This window comes from Stenella coeruleoalba (assembly GCF_951394435.1).
Source record: "Stenella coeruleoalba genome assembly, chromosome: 8".
Lineage (NCBI taxonomy): Eukaryota > Metazoa > Chordata > Mammalia > Artiodactyla > Delphinidae > Stenella > Stenella coeruleoalba.
In genome coordinates this window covers 45259614-45280030 of record NC_137154.1, presented here as the reverse complement: position 1 = coordinate 45280030, position 20417 = coordinate 45259614, and the positions used below count along the sequence as shown (strand labels likewise).

At 35.7% G+C, this 20417-nt stretch overlaps 1 protein-coding gene across 4 annotated transcripts in view; it reads right to left on the bottom strand.

Annotated features, from left to right (window-relative positions):
* Nucleotides 1-20417, bottom strand: part of SBF2 (SET binding factor 2) — a 472518-nt gene that overhangs the window by 234339 nt on the left and 217762 nt on the right. For all 4 annotated transcript variants that reach the window (XM_079929044.1, XM_079929040.1, XM_079929042.1 and 1 more), the window contains exons 3-4: nt 19298-19435; nt 640-762 (exon numbers count right to left, since the gene is read on the bottom strand). In XM_079929044.1, the coding sequence (XP_079785170.1) occupies nt 640-762; nt 19298-19435 (261 nt within the window). The remainder of the gene's footprint in view (nt 1-639; nt 763-19297; nt 19436-20417) is intronic.

Sequence of the window (20417 nt, the reverse complement as noted above, 5' to 3'; positions counted from 1 at the left end):
ATTTTAAGGTATAGTTTATACCTTCCAAAGAAGATCTGTGACTCTGGACAATGGTCAACATTACTATTATTAAAGACTGCAACTGAAATAAGAAAAATAAGCCCTCTTCTTGCAAAGCTTAAATGTATTTATAACTAAAGTAAATTTTTTCCACATTTGCAAATTCTAACTATCTAAAAAAATAAAATATCTGGAAGTAAACAATATTTTAAAGCTATATGGATAGCAGTATGATCACAACTATTTGAAATCACAAATACTTATCCTATTTCCTTGAACCTGGACTCCTAAAAAGAAGATCAACAAAAATACACTAAGTTGTTATATTACTAATGCATTTTAAATTTGATACAGGTAATCAAATGATTTCTTTAGGATTCATAAATTTTGGAGTCAGTAAAGATGGGACCTATTTTAAAACAAACACTACATCCTTAGAAGTTTAAATAGTCATATTAACTTACTCAGGTACTTATTTTAACCAACATGAAATACATTTCTTCTGTTCACAGTAATTTTATTGATGAATTCCTAATCAATTTAATGATATTTTAGATACAAAGAATTTGTTACCGTGGTTCACTCAAAATAGATTTATACAATAATACAAATCAATAATGACAACTATGAGTTCTTTACCCTAAAAATTTCTGGATAATCTAATCTGGATACCAACACCAGGCTTTTGGGAGCAAACACTTCTGCAGGCTGAATTAAACCAGGCACTTCCACTTCACCTTCAATCTCATCTTTCTTTGTTCCCTAAAGAAAGAGACACTGTAATCAACAGACGAACAATTTCCTAGGTTTATAACTCACAAAATATAGACATACCACACACTTTCATGTACTTTACAAAATCCAAAATTAATTACAAAATACAATTTACAAAACTAAAAATAAACATACTTTGAGAGGAATCTGAGAAGCAAGTAGGCAAAGAAATTATGAAACAGGGCATACTTATTTCATTTTTGAAAATTCCTTAAGCTCCAGATATATACCACAATTTTATTTGAGCATTTGGTTTCTGTGTGAGGTACCAGTAATCAAAGGTAAGTAAGACACATTCATTAGTGACCCATACAAATACAAATGACACTCACTTAATGGAAATTCAGTTTTCAAGGAAAGAAAAAATCTGTTTTAGAAGTAAGGCACTACTTTTCATTTTTGCTTTTTGGACTTCTCCCAATCTTTCAAACAAAAGCGATAATCATTTAGGATTATGTTGCAGAATACTCATTGCTCTTAAAAGTAAAGCCCAATCAGCTCTAAATTCTTTTTGCTCAGAAGCAACAATGTTGATTTTTTGAAAACAGAGGATATTTTTATACACAAAACTGAGTTTCAGAATGTACCTAGTGCCACTGAACTGTACACTTAAAAATGGTTGAAATGGTAAAGCTTACGTTATGCATATTTTAGCACAATAAAAATATCTAGAATTGTTTTAAAACCCTAAATGTTCAGTGATTAAATACTAGTTAATTAAATAAACTTTGAAAGATATTATTCTCATTAGTCAACAAATATTTCCTGTGCACCTATTGTTCCATAATACTACATGACGCACTATAAAAGTTCCAAGTGAAAAGAAAAAAAAAACAAGGTAGTATTCAGACTTATTTCTATATAATATTCTAAGATGCTAGGACATCTTCCCTAACTAGAATCCTCTTCTCTTTCTTTTCCATTAATCAAAGGTCCAGCTTAGGAATTATCTTCCTTCCTGAAGCCTTTCCTTTACTGATTTTTCTCCTACTATTAATTCTTAGCACAGTTCATCAACATATCACACATTTGCTCATACTTATCTCTCCTGCCAAACCTCTCTCCCAAATGCCACAAAATGCCATATCCAACTGCCTGCTTGACCTCTCCACTTAGATGACTAATAGGTATCTCAAACATGTCCAAAATACAGCTCCAATCTTTCTTCCCAAACTCTACTCTTCCTGCAGTATTCCCTATCTCAGTTAATGGAAATTCTATCCTCCCATTTAGCAAATCAAAAATCCTGATTCCCCTCTCTTTCATAACCCGTATCCAAACTGTCAGCAGTCCTGATTTCTTACCACCTCCACTGCTACCACAGTACTGTGAGTCACTATCATCACTTGTCTGGGTTATTTTAACAGCTTCCTTTAGTCTCTCTGTTCCTCTTTAGCCCCACTTCGCTTCCTTGCTGCTCCTCAAACATGCTGGGCATGCTCCCACATAAGGGTCTCAAGAACTTTGTTATTCCTTTGCCTGGAACAGATACAATAAATAATTCCCTCATCTCCCTTGGGTCTCCATTCAAGTAAACTTCTGCTCTGTTAAGCCTTTGTTGGCACCCTACTTGAAACTGCAATGCCCTAACACTCCCTATATCCCCTTCCTTAATAAAAATAAAATATATTTTATTTTTCTCCACGGCATGACAACATATTATCTATTTCACTTATCTTTGTTTTCTGGTTTGTTTATCTCCTCCACTAGAATGTGCTCCACAAAGACCAGGATTTCTGTTTTGTTCACTGGTAATTTCCCGGTTACTAAACCAAGAGCTGGCCACATAGTTGATACTTACTTAATATTTGTTCACTGCATTCATGCAGGAATGAATTTTCTTAGAATAGTTTTCTGGGTATTTTACCAAGGGAAGCTTTTTCCCCCTACTTGTTCAGGCCAAGAACTGTATTTCTGTCTCCTTTGGAGCCCGTATAGTTTCTATACAGTGAAATATAACCAAGTATTAGATGTCTATGGAATGCACATATCCAAAGGGAAATATCTGTTTACTTTTTATTATGTGTGATAAGATCCATATGCTCTTGAAAGATTTTCATTTGTTACAAAGCAAAAGCTAAAATTAGGTTGGGTGGTTCCTGGAATTCTTAGAAATAATAAAAATATGATGAATATGAATTTACCAAAGATTTCCACACTTAATGAATCATATTCTTTACGGATTACTAACAAATTTTGTCCTTTCAGGACAAAAGAATGACTGAAATTCCTGAAAGAGATAAAGCTATCCACAATTTTATGAGATTGTGATACATGCCCTAGAGTACCGTGAGAAGTCAGCTTGAGTAAGTGCATAACCATTTCATATAAATGACCATTAACCTGCATTAACCTAAACATAAAATAGAATGCCTTGGTCATTTCTTAAAGCTATCCTTTTATTAAACATTCACTAACTGGAATAATTATTAACAAGAAAGAAAAAAGGTCCGATATAATGTTAATCAATATTAAATAAAAACAATTCCATTTTTCTTTTTTTTTTTAATTAAAAAAATTTTTTTTTCTTTTTTTCTTTATTTTTGGCTGCTTCGGGTCTTCATTGTTGAGTGAGGGCTTTCTCTAGTTGCCGCGAGCAGGGGCTACTCTTCATTGCAGTGTGCAGGCTTCTCATTGAGGTGGCTTCCCTTGTTGCAGAGCACGGGGTCTAGGTGCGCAGGCTCAGTAGTTGTGGCAGGCAGGCTCAGTAGTGGCTTGCAGGCTCTAGAGTGCAGGATCAGTAGTTGCGGCGCACGGGCTTAGTTGCTCCGTGGCATGTGGGATCTTCCCAGACCAGGGCTTCAACCTGTGTCCCCTGCACTGGCAGGCAGATTCTTATTGCACCACCAGGGAAGCCCAATTCCATTTTTCTTTACATCTCTTTTTAACTTTTTATTTTATATTGGAGTATAGCTAATTAACAATGGTGTGATAGCTTCAGGTGCACAGCAAAGGGACTCAGCCATAGTCTTTACATCACTTTTTATTATAGATTTTGACCTTTACTTTGTAAATGTGCTATAAATCATAAGATGCTGTTATTCTTAATTCCAATAGCTCTCCTGTAAGAATACAATGTCCCAAGTTTAGAGAAAGTTCATATTCCTTTTTTCAAACCAAAATGTACTGCTGTGATTAAAAAAAAAAATTCTTGTTTATAATAAGGCTTATTCCAGGAGATAGTAATGACGTGGTTTTGGTTAAATTTTTCTATAAGTAATATATCATGTAAGGGAATAGGGCCTCTTCTTTATAGCTGCTAGAATACCTTTTGTGTAATAACTATGTAGTGATACTAACTTTGTTTTGCATTTTACAATGACAGATTTTCACATGTCGAAAAGATGTGAGAAACTTAACAATAAGCAGGAAATCAAAAACACAGGACACAAATGTAATAGATATTGTAATAATGATTGGAAATTTAACATTTTATAGTATAAAACATTTTTACGTATTTTATCTCATTGAACAATATTTACAAGCCTTCTTCTAAGCTAAGATTATTCCTTGGTTTTAGTAGGTCCCATTAAAGATACAAATTTACCTTAAATACTGTTTACTGAACTGCCTCACACTGACTTGTAATGTGGCCTTATCTCTTATACGTATCATAAGCACATGCCACAACTTGCCCATTTATTGATATTTTTTCTACCTATTGTTACTACGGACCACATCTGCTAGTGGGATTCCCAGCTTCTATGTAGTTTACATTCGATGTAGCTCTCATAGTCTTCATGCTTCAATAATATGGGATATATTAGTACCCACCATAGCAATCTTTCCTTAAAGTACTATTGCCTTTTAAATATATCCTAAGATCAAAATGCTAAAAATTATTAGAATACTGACTTTATGGAATGACTCCATATAGCAGATAGGCACAATCTTTAAGAAGCTTATCCTATCACTCAGGTCAAATACTTCAGTCTCATCTCTGTTGTACTCCTGATGCTTGATTCCTGTCTATTCTATCTTGAAAAGACTAGTTGCACCCAATATCATCTGTGCTAAGTTCATTTTCAACAACACTGTTTCATACTAACTCTCCCTACAAAATTTTGTCAAACACTCATTTTAAAAGGAGGATGAAAGGAATTATGCAAGTAAAAAACTTCCAGTTCTGCATTTCCTTTTTGAAAAGTAAGTAATTTATTACAGTGTACCATTATATAGAGTTGCCTCAGTTAAGCAATTTAAGGACTTTAAGATTTTCCAAAATTGGAAATAAGTTTTAAGTAGTTGCAAAATTCTGTAAGGTCTACAGTTCCCCCAGCAAACTTCTTCATTTCTTGCCAAATAATCCCTTAATCATGTTGACACGTCTATATGACAAAACCTAGTTTATCCTTGCATTGGTCTGGAAAATAATGACTACATGAAACATACAAATTTTAGGATAACAAGGCTTCAGACAAATCAGGCCACTAGTCTTCAGCTCAGAATCCAGTTTACCTCTAGCAAAGAGAATATCCTGATATTTCCCCCTTCAGCAGCTCCTGTGTGCTACAGTATTCCAAAGGTAGGACAAATTCATTTGTAGGGTTACTATACATTCACCCAGAAAGCTCCGTAATTTTAAGTGGTGCATAGTCCGTAATTTTAAAAAAAATATATACTCATAAGGCAGCATTTTCCAAAGTGTTTTCTGCTGGAAGCTAACAGATACTGCTTAGCCAAAAAGATCTAATCAAAACATTTTGGAAACAGTAAGTTAAAGCCAAGTTAAAAAGGTTTCTTTACTGCAGGATTTTTCAGACTTTGATATGCAAATATTATTTCTACAATGCCAAGCAAAGGAGATATAATATAAATTATTTCTCCAACTTACTGGACCACTGAAACCCTCTTTATTACAGAGCATCAAGAGGACCTAGTGCCCTATAGAACACATGCTGAGAAAGGCTGTCACAAGCTATTTTGGGACAGAAAATGTACAAAACTGAAATATGTATATATTCCTGTGTTCTATATCCTTAGGAGGCTAGGTTAATACAATGTTTATTTCATAAATATATTATTATACTTAACATCTGTTTCATTAATTCTCACATTTCATAAAGTAAAATAAGATTTGAAAAGATTAGAAAATGGACAAGACTGCTGGGAGCTAGGGTGCTTTACAGCTGCCCTAAGAAAATATTCAGCATGCCTGTGGCCCATTTGCACCAGATGAGTTAGGAACTTCTACTTTGGACCAGTGGTTCTCACACTTCAGTGTGTAACAAAATCACTGAGGGCTTGCTAAAATAGATTTTTGGGTCTCACCCGTAAAATTTCTGATTCAGGTCTGAGAATTTACATTTCTAAGAAATTCCCCAGTGATACTGATACTGCTGATCCAGGGACCGCACTTTAAGAACCACAGTTCTAGGCTAATTAATATGAGAATATAAAAGAAAACAATAACTGTAACATATATTCTACATGCCAGACACTGTACTAAGCATCATACCAGTGTTCAGAATTCATTTATACAATCAAGAACTTACTAAATACTATTTTCTAGTAAAGGAAACCAGGACTCCCTGGAGAAATGACATTCTATATTTGGGCCAGAAAAATGTACAAAATAAGACTATTCATCTTAGTCAAAAAGTAAAGAATCTGTCAAAGACTAACAGAATCAAAATAAATAAAAATCGCAGCTGAATGAAACTCAACAAATACACAAAAATCCATGAGTTCATATGATAATTTTTTAATTGGTCACTACTGAAGATTGCTAGGGTACCAATCTACTATTTTGAAAATTTTTAAAAATAAGGGGAAACAACTGTCTTCTCTATCAAACTGTGGTCAATGAAAGTTCTTTTTAATAGTTGAATTTCAGTCAATAAATGCAGCAGGAATAATAGTATGAGGAAATTATCTTTTGCAATTCCTACTGAAATAATGTATTTAGGCAATGATCATCAATAGATCCCAAACGATTAAGTCAAAGGCTGGCACTACCCCAAACCCACAAATCAATCATAAATTACTAAAAGTAGAACAACCAGAAAATAAGTTCATCTTGATGTAACACAATAGGAAGTACAGTGCAATTTTTGCTTTAAAAATTGAACGTGAATCCAATTAAGCCTCTAGATCTAAATATTACTTTATGGAAACTATAGAGAGTAGAGGTACAAGTTAAAAAATAACATGGAGAATTAATCAGCCAAATCCAGAATATAGAGCATTCCATAGGACAAATGACCCAGTTCTTCTACCACCCCCAGAAGAGGGACTGTTACAGAAAGAAGTTAAGAAATATCAACCAAATACAATGTGTGGAACTTGTTGGAATAAACCAAGACATTTTTGAGACAATTTTTTTAATTTAAAAATATGTAAGTTGGATATTAGATAATATTAAGGGGTTATTCAAAATTGTAATTAATTTTGTTAAAAATTATAATGGCAGATTGGTAATCTAAAGAAGATTTTACCAGTTAGAGATACATACTAAAATATTTGCAGGTGAAATATGGTATCTGGGGTTTGCTTTTAAATGTCTCTCCCTAAAAAAAAAAAAAAAAAAAAAAATCAAGGATTTAGATTTTAAAAGATTGACAAAATGCTGATAATTTTTAAAGCTGGGTCAAGTGTAATGGGATTTATTATACTACTCACTTAAATTTTCTATTTGTTTCAGAATATCCATAATAAAAAAATGAAAATAAAACCTTCATTGTGCACCTACTATATGTCAATGTTATTCCGAAGTACATTCATTCATTTCACCCCTTTTCTTTGATCACATTTCGTTTGCTAACATACCAAAATGTCTTTAGTCTGAACTGCATCATTATTGGTTCATAAACACGTTTACAAACACATTAAAAGACTCCAAAGTGATACAACTAAATAAAAAATTTAGACAGGTCTATCATTTTTTAAGGTAAGTCATATAAAGCAACGTCACATCTATCATATTTTACTGATTACTTAAAAAATTTTATAATCACATTGCCTAGTTGGATAATTCCGGGAATATGTTATCAAAAGTTTAATGCTTGTGATTTTTGACAGTGTTACTGTATCTTAGAGAGATAAGAGCCAACATTTTTAAAGTTGCACAATTATACTTTGGATAGTTTGTATCCCTAAGTTCCTCTTCTTTAGGCTTCCAAATAATGTGCCATAGTATATTTGGTATGAAGTAATTCACACAAAATGAGAATTAAAAGATCTATTTTTCAATTGATGATATGATCCAAAAATAAAAGAAAAACACATTTTTAAAAAATATTTTTAGGGCTTCCCTGGTGGCGCAGTGGTTGAGAGTCCGCCTGCCGATGCAGGGGACACGGGTTCGTGCCCCGGTCTGGGAGGATCCCACATGCCGCGGAGCGGCTGGGCCCGTGAGCCATGGCCGCTGAGCCTGCGCGTCTGGAGCCTGTGCTCCACAACAGGAGAGGCCACAACAGTGAGAGGCCCGCGTACCGCAAAAAAAAAAAAAAAAAAAAAAAAAAAATTAATTAATTTATGTCTGTGTTGGGTCTTCGTTTCTGTGCGAGGGCTTTCTCTAGTTGTGGCGAGCGGGGGCCACTCTTCATTGTGGCGCGCGGGCCTCTCACTATCGCGGCCTCTCTTGTTGCGGAGCACAGGCTCCAGACGCGCAGGCTCAGTAGCTGTGGCTCACGGGCCCAGTTGCTCCGCGGCATGGAAAAACACATTTTTTTTAAAGTACATAATTAACTGTTCACATCGAAAATGGGAACAACATTAATGATGACCTAGAAAGGAACACCATCTGGGCTTTAATATTATCTTTTTCAAATATTACCTCATTATTTTTACCAATTTTTGGACCAATTCCAGAAGATATTATCTCTCTGTTCTTCATACAGAAAAGCTGTTACATAATTCTGGCTAGCATCTACTACCTAAGCGAACTTATATAGGAGCCAGAACTCTTATAACTTATTTACATTTTCAGAATCTTAAAAAACTCATATGAAGCAGACACTAACTTTCTGTAAGGTGACTGTAAATACTAAATAAATTACAATGTTTTGGTCCAGTTAAAATGGCAAATAGGAAAATATCTGAGCTAAAAAGAAAAATAATTTTGAAACATTGATTCCAAATATACAAGAACCCTAATCTTGTTTTTTGTTTTTGTTTTGTTTTGTTTTGTTTTTTTGCGGTACGCGGGCCTCTCACTGTTGTGGCCTCTCCCGTTGTGGAGCACAGGCTCCAGACGCGCAGGCTCAGCGGCCATGGCTCACGGGCCTAGCCGCTCCGTGGCATGTGGGATCTTCCGGACCGGGGCACAAACCCGTGTCCCCTGCATTGGCAGGCGGACTCTCAACCACTGCACCACCAGGGAAGCCCCTAATCTTGGTTTTTAATATTATTCCATACTCAAATGAGCCAGGGCTCCTTGGAGAATTGGCTGATTTCAAGGCTGAGGAAGGGAAGGAAAAAGATGATCCTGGATCAGCTTGTTATGCAAGAAAGTTTAAAAATGCTAAAAAAAAAAAACCCTGATGGGGCTTGTCAAGAGAACACAGGAACCACTCTGAAGGGTTGCCCACTGGTCAAATCTTGGACAATCTGTGCATTAAAACAGTAAAAACCATTAATTATATACTACTGAAGAAAAAGAAACTGGAATACATGAATCTATAACTCACATAGATAGACAAGACAGAAAACGTAAAATGTCAACTGCTGACTGGTAAAGGTACAGGTAGAGAGTGTGCATAGTTGGAAAATAATCATTTTGCAACCATCATAATAAAAATTGGCACAGGCAAGAATCATCACTAAATGCTGAATCTGGCAGGGGGGATAATTAATGAGTAGTAGAGTATTTGCATAGTCTTAAAGTATCTTATCAGTCATGGCTTATTAGTTGCAAGCAAAGAAAAAAAAATAGCAACTATACAATGGAGGTAATCTGACAATCACCAGACTAGGTACTCAAAAAGAACAGCATCAGGAAGGCAGGTGGGTAGCAGACAGACATTGTGTACTTCCAGATGTGTGCCCTTAGTAGGACATACACTTAGTATTCCAAATGTTGGTAGTAATCCAATTACTGATGTATAACCTGAATCTAAAGTGAGAGACATCAGAAAAACAAAAACTATTAAGCATTCTATTTAAAAGGGGCATTGGGACCTGCATTATTTGAAAATGTCAAAGGCTGAGCAACTATTCCAGATGAAGACAGACAAAAGATAATTAAATGCAATACAGAATTTTAAATTACATCCTGTACTGGAAGACCAAAAGGGGGGGCGGAGCATAAAGAGCATTAGGTCAAATGACAAAATTGAATGGATGGTAGATGAGATAAAGGTATAATATTGATATTGATTTTCTGATATTGATAACCATACTATGTTTACATAAGAAAATACTTATTCCTATGAAACATACACTGAAGACTTTAGGGCAAAGGGAAATGATGCACACAAATTTGTCTCAAATTGTTCTGAAAAAACTTTCTGTGTGTGTGTGTGTGTGTGTGTGTGTAAGGAGAAAGAGGGAGTAAGGGAAGGAGAGGGGTCTATTAAAGAGAATTAATATCTATGATAATAAAGAAATGGGACAAAATATTTTAAATGGGCAAACATAGGTAAAGGGTATATAGATGTTTGCAATATTCTTGTAACTTTTCTGTAAGTTTGAAATTATTTCCAAATGAAAAGTTTGAAAAATATCCAAGAATTCCTAGAACCGCTCCAAAAATGCCTGCTATAATGTCATCCTGTATTGATTTCTGTTAAGTTTAATTGGGCTTCCTAGAATCTCTTTACACCTGCTAAACTGTCTTTTTTTAATCAGGTTTATAGAGGTATAATTGACAACATTTTAAGATATTTAGAGTGGTGATATGACATATGGATACACTGTTAAAGGTATCCTCCATCCAGTTATTTAATACATCCATCACCTTAGATACTTTTTTTGTGTGTGGGGGGGAGATGAAAACATTTAAGATCTACACTCTTAGTAAATTTCAATCATACAATACAGTGCTATCAACTGTAGTCATCATGTTTTACTAGAGATCCTCAGACCTTACTAATCTTATGGCTGAAACTCTGTATTCTTTTACCAACCTCTCCCTATTTCTTGAAAGCTTCAGCCCCTGGTGACCACCATTCCACTCTCTATTTCTCTTGAGTTTAACCTTTTTTGTTGTTAAGATTCTACATATAAATGATACCATACAGTATTTGTCACCCTCTGACTTATTTCACTTAGCACAACCATCCATGTTGTTATAAACAGTAGGATTTCCTTCTTTCTTATGACTGAATGTTCCATTGTGTGTATGAAATATATATCTGTTGTGCATATGTATTATGCATGTATATAAAACATCCTTATCCATTCAACTATTGATGGACACTTAACTTGTTGCCATATCTTGGCTATTGTGAATAATGCTGCAATGAACATGGGAGTGCAAATAACTCTTCGATACCCTGTTTTCATTTCCTTTGGATACATACCCAGAAGTGGGATTACTGGATAAGGCAGTTCTATTTTTAATTTTTTTAAGAACCTCCATACCATTTTCCATAGTGGTTGCACCAATTCACATTTCCACCAACAGTTCACAAGGGTTCCCCCCTTCTACCTACAGCCTTGACTACACTTGTTACCTCTTATCTTTTTGAAAACTGCCATTCTAACAGGTATGAGGTGATATCTCATTACGGTGCTGATTTCCATTTCCCTGATGATTAGTGATGTTGAGCATCTTTTTATGTACCTGTTGTATGACTTCTTCGGGAAAATGTCTATTCAAGTCCTTTCCCATTTAAAAATTGGATGGTTTGGTTTTTTGCTATTGAGTTGCATGAGTTCTTTATATATTTTGGATATTAACCTCTTAACAGATATGTGGTTTGCAAATATTTTCTCCCATTCAGCAGGTTGCTTTTTGATTTTGTTGATAGTTTCCTTTGCTGTGCAGAAGGCTTTTAGTTTCATGCAGTCCCACTTATTTTTGCCGAAAGTCATTGGCAAGACCTTTGTTAAGGAGCTCACCCCTTAAGTTTTCTTTTAGAACTTACTCAGTTTCAGGCCTTACATTCAAATCTTTAATCCATTTTGAATTTATTGTTGTGTATGGCATAAGATAGGGATCCTGGTTTTTTGTTTGTTTGTTTTTGCATATAGCTGTCCAATTTTCCAAACACCATTTATCAAATTGACTATCTTTTTGCCACTGTATATCCTTGGCTCCTTTGTTGCAAATTAATTGACTATATACACATGGGTTTATTTCTGGGCTCTGTATTCTGTTTTATTGATCTACATGTCTGTTGTTATGCCAATACCATACGGTTTGATTAATAAAATTTTGTAATACACTTTGATATTAGGAAGTGTGACTCCACCTTTAACCTCCTTTCTCAAGAATACTTTGGCTATTCAGAGTATTTTGTGGTTCCATATGAATTTTAGGATTCTTTATTTCTGTGAAATATGCCACTGAACTTTCGATAGGGACTGCACCATATCTGTAAATTTCTTAGAGCTGTATGGACATTTCAACATTATTATGTCTTCCAATCCATTAGCATGGGGTATCTTTCCATTTATATGTGTCTTCTTCAATTTATTTCATTAATGTCTTACAGTTTTCAGGATACAGATCTTTTACCTCCTTGGTAAAGTTATACCCAGGTATTTATTCTTTTTCATGCAATTATAAATAGGACTATATTCTTAATTTCTCTTCCTGATGATTTGTTGTTAGTGTATAGGAACTCAATTGATTTTTGTTTATCAATTTTGTGTCCTGCGACTTTACAGAATTCCTTTGTTAGTGCTAACAGTTTTTTTGTAGTCTTTAGGATTTTTTATATGTAATATCATGTCATCAACAAATAGAGACAGTTTTATTTCTTCCTTTCTGATTTGAATGGCTTATATTTCTTTTTCTTGACAAATTCTTTTAGCCAGGACATCCAATACTATGTTGAATAACAGTAGCAAGAGTGGGCATTCTTGACTAGTACTGGATCTTAGAGGAAAAACTTTCAGCTTTTCACCACTGAGTATGATGTTAGCTGTGGACTTGTCATAAAGGGCTTTTATGATGCTTAAGTATGTTCACTCTATACGCAGTTTGTTGAGAGTTTTATCATGAATGGATGTTGAATTTTGACAGATTTCTTTGCATCAATTAAGAAGATCATATGAATTTCATCCTTTTATTTTGTTAATGTGGTGGATCACATTCATTGATCTGCATATGTTGAACCCTGCATCCAGGAATAAATCCCACTTGATCATGGTGTATGATCCTCTTAATGTATTGCTGAATTTGGTTTGCCTTTATTTTGTTGAGAATTTTTGCATCTATGTTCATCAGGGCCTGTAGTTTCCTTTTCTTGTAGTGCCCATGTCTGTCTTTGGTATCAGTGTAATGCTGGCCTTGTAAAATGAGTTTGAAGGTGTTTCCTCCTCTTCTCTTTTTTTGGTGGGGGAAGAATTTGAGAAAGATTGTTATTAATTCTTCTTTAGATGTGTAGCAGAATTGACAAGTAAAGCCATCTGGTCCTCGATTTTTCCTTGGTAGGATGTTTTTGATTACCAATTTAATATCTTTACTACTATTGTTCTGTTCATATTTTATATTTCTTCATAATTCAGACTTGGTAGGTTGTATGTTAGTAGGAATTTATTCATTTCTTCTAGGTTGTCCAATTTGTTGGTGTGTGTTTTTTCATAGTAGTCTTATGAGTCTTTGTATTTTTGTGGTATCAAATCTAACATTTCCTCTTTCATTTCTAATTTTATTTGAGTCCTTTCCCTTTTTATCCTGCTGAGTATAGCTAAGGGTTTGTCGATTTACCTTTCCAAAAAAAAAAACAACTCTTTGTTTCACTGGTTTTTTTTCTATTGTCTTTTTACTCTGTTTCATTTATTTCCACTCTGATATTTGTTATTTCCTTCATTCTATTAATTTTGGGCTTAGTTTGTTCTTCTTCTAGCTCCTTCAGGTATAAACTTAAGTTGCTTATTTGAGATTTTACTCTTTTCTTAATGTAGGTGTTAACTGCTATAAATTTCCCCCTTATATCTGCTTTTGCTTTAGCCAATAAATTCTGGTATGCTGTATTTGCATTTTCATTTGTCTTAAGGTATTTTTTTTATTCCTTTTAGTTTATTCTTTGACCCATTCAATAGAATGTTGTTTAACCTCCACATATTTGTAAATTTTCCAGTTCTCTTCTTGTAATTGATTTCTAGTACTATACTTTTGTGGCTGGAAAAGAAGCTTGATATGATTTCAATCTTCTTAAATTTATTGACTTGTTTTGTGGCCTAACACATTACCTATCCTGAAGAATGTCCCACATGTGCTTGAGAAGTATGTTTATTCAGCTGCTGTTGCATGGAAGATTCTATATACGTCTGTTAGGTCCACCTGGTCTCACATACTGTTTAAATCCAGTTTTCTGTATTGATTTTCTGTCCGGATGATCTATCCATTGTTAAATGTGGGGTCCTTAAGTCTTCTACTATTATTGTATTGCTATCAATTTTTACCTTCAGATTTGCTTTATATGTTTAGGTGCTCTGATAATAGATGCATAAATATTTACAAGTGTTATACTCTCTTGATGAGTTGACTACTTTATCATTATACAATGACTATCCTTGTCTCTTATTACAGTTTTTAGTTTAAAGTCATTTTGTCTTATATTAAGTATAGCTACCCTAGCTTTCTTTTGATTTCCATTTGCGTGAAGTATCTTTTTCTACCCTTCATTTTCAGTCAATGTGTGTCCTTAAAGCTGAAGTGAGTTTTGTTCTAGGTCTTTTTGTTTTTTTTAATCTATTCAGACACTCTACATCTTTGGATTGGAAAATTTAGTCATTTTACATTTAAATTAATTATGTATTTACTACTGTCAATTTGTTGTTTCCTTGCTGTTTCAAATTCTTTATCTTTATTTTAGTATATATTTACCATTACAAGTGAGATTTATACTTTCATATGTTTTCCTGTTACTAATTAGCACCTTTTCATTTCAGCTTAAAGAAGTCCCTTTAACATTTCCTGTAAAGCCAGTCTAGTGGTGATTAGCTTCTTTAGCTTTTGCTCGTCTGCAAAACTCTTTCTTCTCTTCTTCGACTCTGAAGGACAACTTGCCAGGTGGAATATTCTTTTTTTTTATGGTACGCGGGCCTCTCACTGTTGTGGCCTCTCCCGTTGCGGAGCACAGGCTCCGGATGCACAGGCTCAGTGGCCATGGCTCACGGGCCCAGCTGCTCCGCACCATGTGGGATCTTCCCAGACCAGGGTACGAACCCGTGTCCCCTGCATCGGCAGGCGGACTCTCAACCACTGCGCCACCAGGGAAGCCCCAGGTGGAATATTCTTAATGGACACTTTTTTTTCTCTCAGCACTCTGAATAAATCTTGCCACTCTTCTCTGGCCTGCAAAGCTTCTGCTGAAAATTCTGATCATCGTCTTATCAGGGTTCCCTTTTATGAACCAGTTATTTTTCTCTTGCTGTTTTAAGATTCTCTCTTTGTCTTTAACTTTTGACACTTTAATTATAATGTGTCTTGGTGTTGGTCTCTTTGGGATCATCTTATTTGGAACTCTCTGGGCTTCCTGGATCTGAATATCTGTTTCTTTCCCCAGGTTAGGAAAGTTTTCAGCCATTATTTCTTCTTGTAAGTTTTCTGCCCCTTTCTCTTTCTCTTCTCCTCCTGGGACCCCTACCATGCGAATGCTGGTTTGCTTGATGTTATCTCATAAGTCCCTTAAGCTATCTTTATTCTTTTCCATTTTTTTCATTTTTCTGTTTTAATTAGATGATTTCCACTGTCCTGTCCTCATGTAAACTGATCCTCTCTCCTGTGTCATGTAGCGCGCTATTGAACCCCTCTATTGTATTCTTCAGTTCACTTATTATACTCTTCAGCTCTGTGACTTCTATTTGGTACTTTCTTACACTTTCTATTTCTTTGTTGAAATTCTTACTTTGCTCATCCATTCTTCTCCTGAGCTCAGCATCTTTATGACCATTATTTTAAACTCTTTATCAGGTAAATCACTTATCTCCACTTCATTAAGGTCTTTCTCTGAGGTTTTACCTTGTTCTTTCATTTAGAACATATTCCTATTTCTTCATTTTCCTTGACTCTCTGTGTTGGTTTCTATGCATTATTTAAAACATCTACCTCTCCTAGTCCTGAAGGAGTGGCCTCTTGTAGGAGATGAACCTTATTATTCAAACCTGCCCTAGCTCTTGGTTGTCTCTCAAATCTTTATGATGGTCCAAGCAGTCTACTTTATTCTTAGTGCTCACCATAGTTGAGGGTATACCAATACCTGATAGTGTTCCAAAGGGAAGGATCATAGTCAGCACCTAGATTCAGGTGGATTGGAAGCCAGACCTTCAGGTAGCAGCTTTTAATGTATGCAAATATGTATCTTTCAGTGGAGACTGGGAGATGGGTGTTACTGTCTGCTCCCTCTGTGCTGAGCCTTGGGGGATAGCCAGTTAAGAACTTCGTTTGCTACAATCCTGTGGGACCTGGGAGCTCAAGTCCTGTTGGCCACAGAGTCAAAGGTTTAAAAGGGTGTGTCCCTTGGGAAGCAGCTGCAAAATCTGGGGCGCCAGACATGTGCACAAGCTCTTTCCAAGAAGAAACCAGTGAGCGGGAGCAGGCTAGAGAGGGAACAGAGATGGCACCTGCCAGATCCCTGGTCTCCAAAGAGAATCAAAATTAGCTCCTAGATGTGTGCTAAGTTAGAAACCTGATCCTCAGGCAGTAGCTTTTAAAGTATGCAAACACGTGGCTTCCCTGGTGGCGCAGTGGTTGAGAGTCCGCCTGCCGATGCAGGGGACACGGGTTCGTGCCCCGATCCGGGAAGATCCCACATGCCGCGGAGCGGCTGGCCCTGTGAGCCATGGCTGCTGAGCCTGCGCGTCCGGAGCCTGTGCTCCACAACGGGAGAGGCCACAACAGTGAGAGGCCCGCGTACCGTAAAAAAAAAAAAAAAAAGTAGGCAAACAGGATTTTTTCAGGCAGACTGAGAGATGGGTGTTTCTCCCTGCTTCCTCCGTGCTGAGCCACAGCAAATCCTTGAAAACCCATTAAGAACTCTTTGCTTGTTATAGTCCGGTGGGTCTCATGAATAAAAGCCCCATTGTTTTTCAGAGCTAGGTGTTTTTGGGTCCTTACCTCAAGTGGAAGTCTAAAAAGATGGGGGCTAGATGCAGGGTCCAAACCCTTCGCACCTCAGGGGAGGAGCTGGAAGTTGTAAGTTGCTTCTCAATTGCACGTCTCTCTGCCAGGGGACATTTATGGTGAGACTGCATCTCAGCCTTTTCTACTCACTTCAGTGTGGGTATGTTCTCGTTTGCCTGCTGTATAGGAATTGCTCAGCTAGTTTCTGGATTTCTTTCAGGAGAAATTTCTCCATGTGTAGCTGTGGATTCAGTGTGTCCATAGGAGTGAGTTCAGAAGCTTCCTATGTCACCATCTTGGACTGGAACCCCCTACATTGTCTTAATGTATTACTTTTCTGTGAGTTTATTTGGGGGGTAAGGGGTTGGTAATGATGGAGAGAAGAAAAAGAACCCAAATAATCACAGTTTCATTAGATAATTCTAGGGAGTTGTAAAGAGGTACCCTCAAGAATATGGAAATAAAAGAAAATACTGCCTTCTCAGCACTGACTTATGTTCAAAAGATCAACAGAGAAATGAAAGGTCACCTGAAAAAGATAGCAAGGCTCTCAACAAGAGAACATTCTTATTTAGACTGAATTGACCAAAATGGGAATTCGATTGGCTATTTGTTGGCAACATCCACCCGAACACTAATCAGGACAGAAATGACTAGAATCATAGACATCTAAGTTCTCTGTCTGAACTGACAACATAAGCCCTAATTTCAAAAACAGTTGGCCCCGAACAATGCAGGGTTTAGGGGTGCTGACCCCACTGTGCAGTCGAAAATCCACATATTAACTTTACGGTTGGCCCTCTGCATCCACGTATTCAACCAACTATGGATCATGCAGTACTGTAGTATATAGTTACTGAAAAAGATCTGTGTATAAGTGGACCCGTGCAGTTCAAGCCCATGTTGTTCAAGGGTCAACTGTATAAACAACGGGCTGTGTTAATCTGGCAGGTGTTAAATATTTGACATCAAATATTCCTTAGTTTGATTCCACAATCAAAATGCTTCTGATTTTGATACGGCTTCCCACAAAGATCTGACAACAAGGAGAAAATGTGCTGATAATATAGATAATGTATATTTTGTTCTATATAACCTTTTAACTTACCACTGTAAATTAAAAAGCTAGCATGCTGGTTTTAATACATCAGTCTAATGAACTTGGATAATGTGAGTCTGTACCATGAGAGGTGGTTTGTCTCCTCTTGTACTGAAAAATGAAATTTCTGCATCCAGAAAATTCAGATCTTGGCATTTAATTAAAATAACAAAAATAACAAATGCTCCTTTGTGAGGTCATTTCAGAAAGCAAGCCAATCCTTTTCCCTGGTGGTGATACTCATTCATCTGTATGTAGCAGAAAGCATAGCAGATGATAATGCAATTGGCTCACTCAACATCCTGCAAACTGTTTTATAGTTTCCTTCTCATACTATAGGGCCTTGAAAGCAAAACAAACAAACAAATAACAACAACAACAAAGTTTTTCTGATTCCTTTGGGGGGGGATCTGCATGCAATCTGACACAAGGAAACAACCCATATGACACTTAAAGCAGAAGTCACCAATGTGTGACAGTGGCTACACATGGGAGAACGGATTTTTTTAGTGTGATTATTGTGAAGGCTGTATTGTCTGGTACCCAACATCATAGTAATAAAAGGTTGAAAAAGCATGAACAGCCCCAAGCTAGGCAGTTCCTAGTAAACAGAACTGGTTCCCTGCTCACCCCTTACCCATGAAATTACATAAACTACCCAATACTTTCTCATAAATCCTTTTCTGAATAAATTAGAGACAGTAGATCCAGTTGTTTGAAACTGAGAGAACCCCAGCTAATTCTCTGAAAGACCCAGTATTTTTAATTTCTATAGTTCTAGCCTATTAATGTCAGTCCCATCATTTTGATACTACCACCACTAATAATAATGAGTTAACAGTTACTTCAGCACTTAAAAAATAATATCAAGCATTGTGATAAGTGATTTATAAACATTCTGATTAAATGCTCTATATTCTGTGAAAGACACCTCAGGAGAAAGACTGAAAGGGAAAAACCACAGGTTCATCATGAGAGGACACAAATCTTCTTAATAAACCAATTTGCAGAGATGCTATTCTTAGAAGTATGCAGATTATGAACAATATTTTAAAGAAGAACAATTAAACCTGGACAATAACTTTACCTTCTTGCTCTCTTCTTCAACAATATAGTACCTCAGTCATTTTAAAGTAGCTCATAGAACTCAAACTTGCTATTCTAACAAAAACAAATATGGCATAATAAAAAGATTCCTAAATGGTGTCTCTTTGGCTATAATTTGGCTAGAAAAGTTGCTGTACCTGAAGATTGATCTCTGCCTCATAAAAGGTTAGGCATGAGCAGTAATGTCGATCTGAGTCAATATCTGTCAGGACCACCACAAAAAACGTTGGCTGCTTCCTCTCTCTGGACAGCTGCCACCCTCCAGGCTGACAAAACTAAAGGAGATAGAAAAAAAAAAAATTGTCACATCTTAAAAGTATAAGGTAAATTTATTAGTTATAAATCCCTGAGAAATGTCTCCCCATTTAAAAAAATTCCAGATGTGATATGTTACTTCAGCCAATATTTTTCAAAAATCACTTGCAGATTCATGATGTAGAATACTTTCACTAATATGCATATGCATTTTATGAAGACAGCCTAGATTTTCCACAGACGCCACTCATTCTGAGACCAGGGTTGGCACATGTAGGAACAGAGCACTAAGATGAAAACTTTTCACCATTAGAACAAATCATGAAATAAGTTGAAGATAAAGTGCTCAGTACCTACCATGGACAGAAAACAGAATTATTTTAAAATATCGTCATTAATCTAAGACTCTTCAATTCAGTACAATGAAAAAGACATCTTGTTCATCAAGACAGACCACATTCTGGGCTATAAAATACACTTTAATGTATTTAAAAGAACAGAAATCATATAATGCATGTCCCAGACCACAATAAAATTAAACTAAAAATCAATTACAGAAAGATAGCTGGAAAATCCCCAAATACTCACAGATTAAACAACACACTTCTAAGTAATACATGGATCAAAGACAAAAATCTCAAAAGAAATTTTCAAATATTTTTAATTAAATGAAAATGAAAATACAGCTTAACATTTGTGGGATTCAGCAAAAGCAGTGCTTAGAGGGAATTTTACAGCGCTGAATTCATAGAGAAGAAGAAAAATCTAAAATCAGTCATCTAAGTTCTATCTTAGGAAACTAGAAAAAGAAGCGCAAATTAAATCCAAAGTAAACAGAAGGAAAGAAATAATAAAGTTAGAGCAGAAATCAGTGAAATCTATTACAGGAAATCAATAGAGAAAAGCAACAAAACCTAAAGCTAGTTCTGAAAAAAACATTAAAATCAACAAGTCTCTAGCCAGACAAAATAAAAATAAAAAAGAAGATACAAATTACTAATA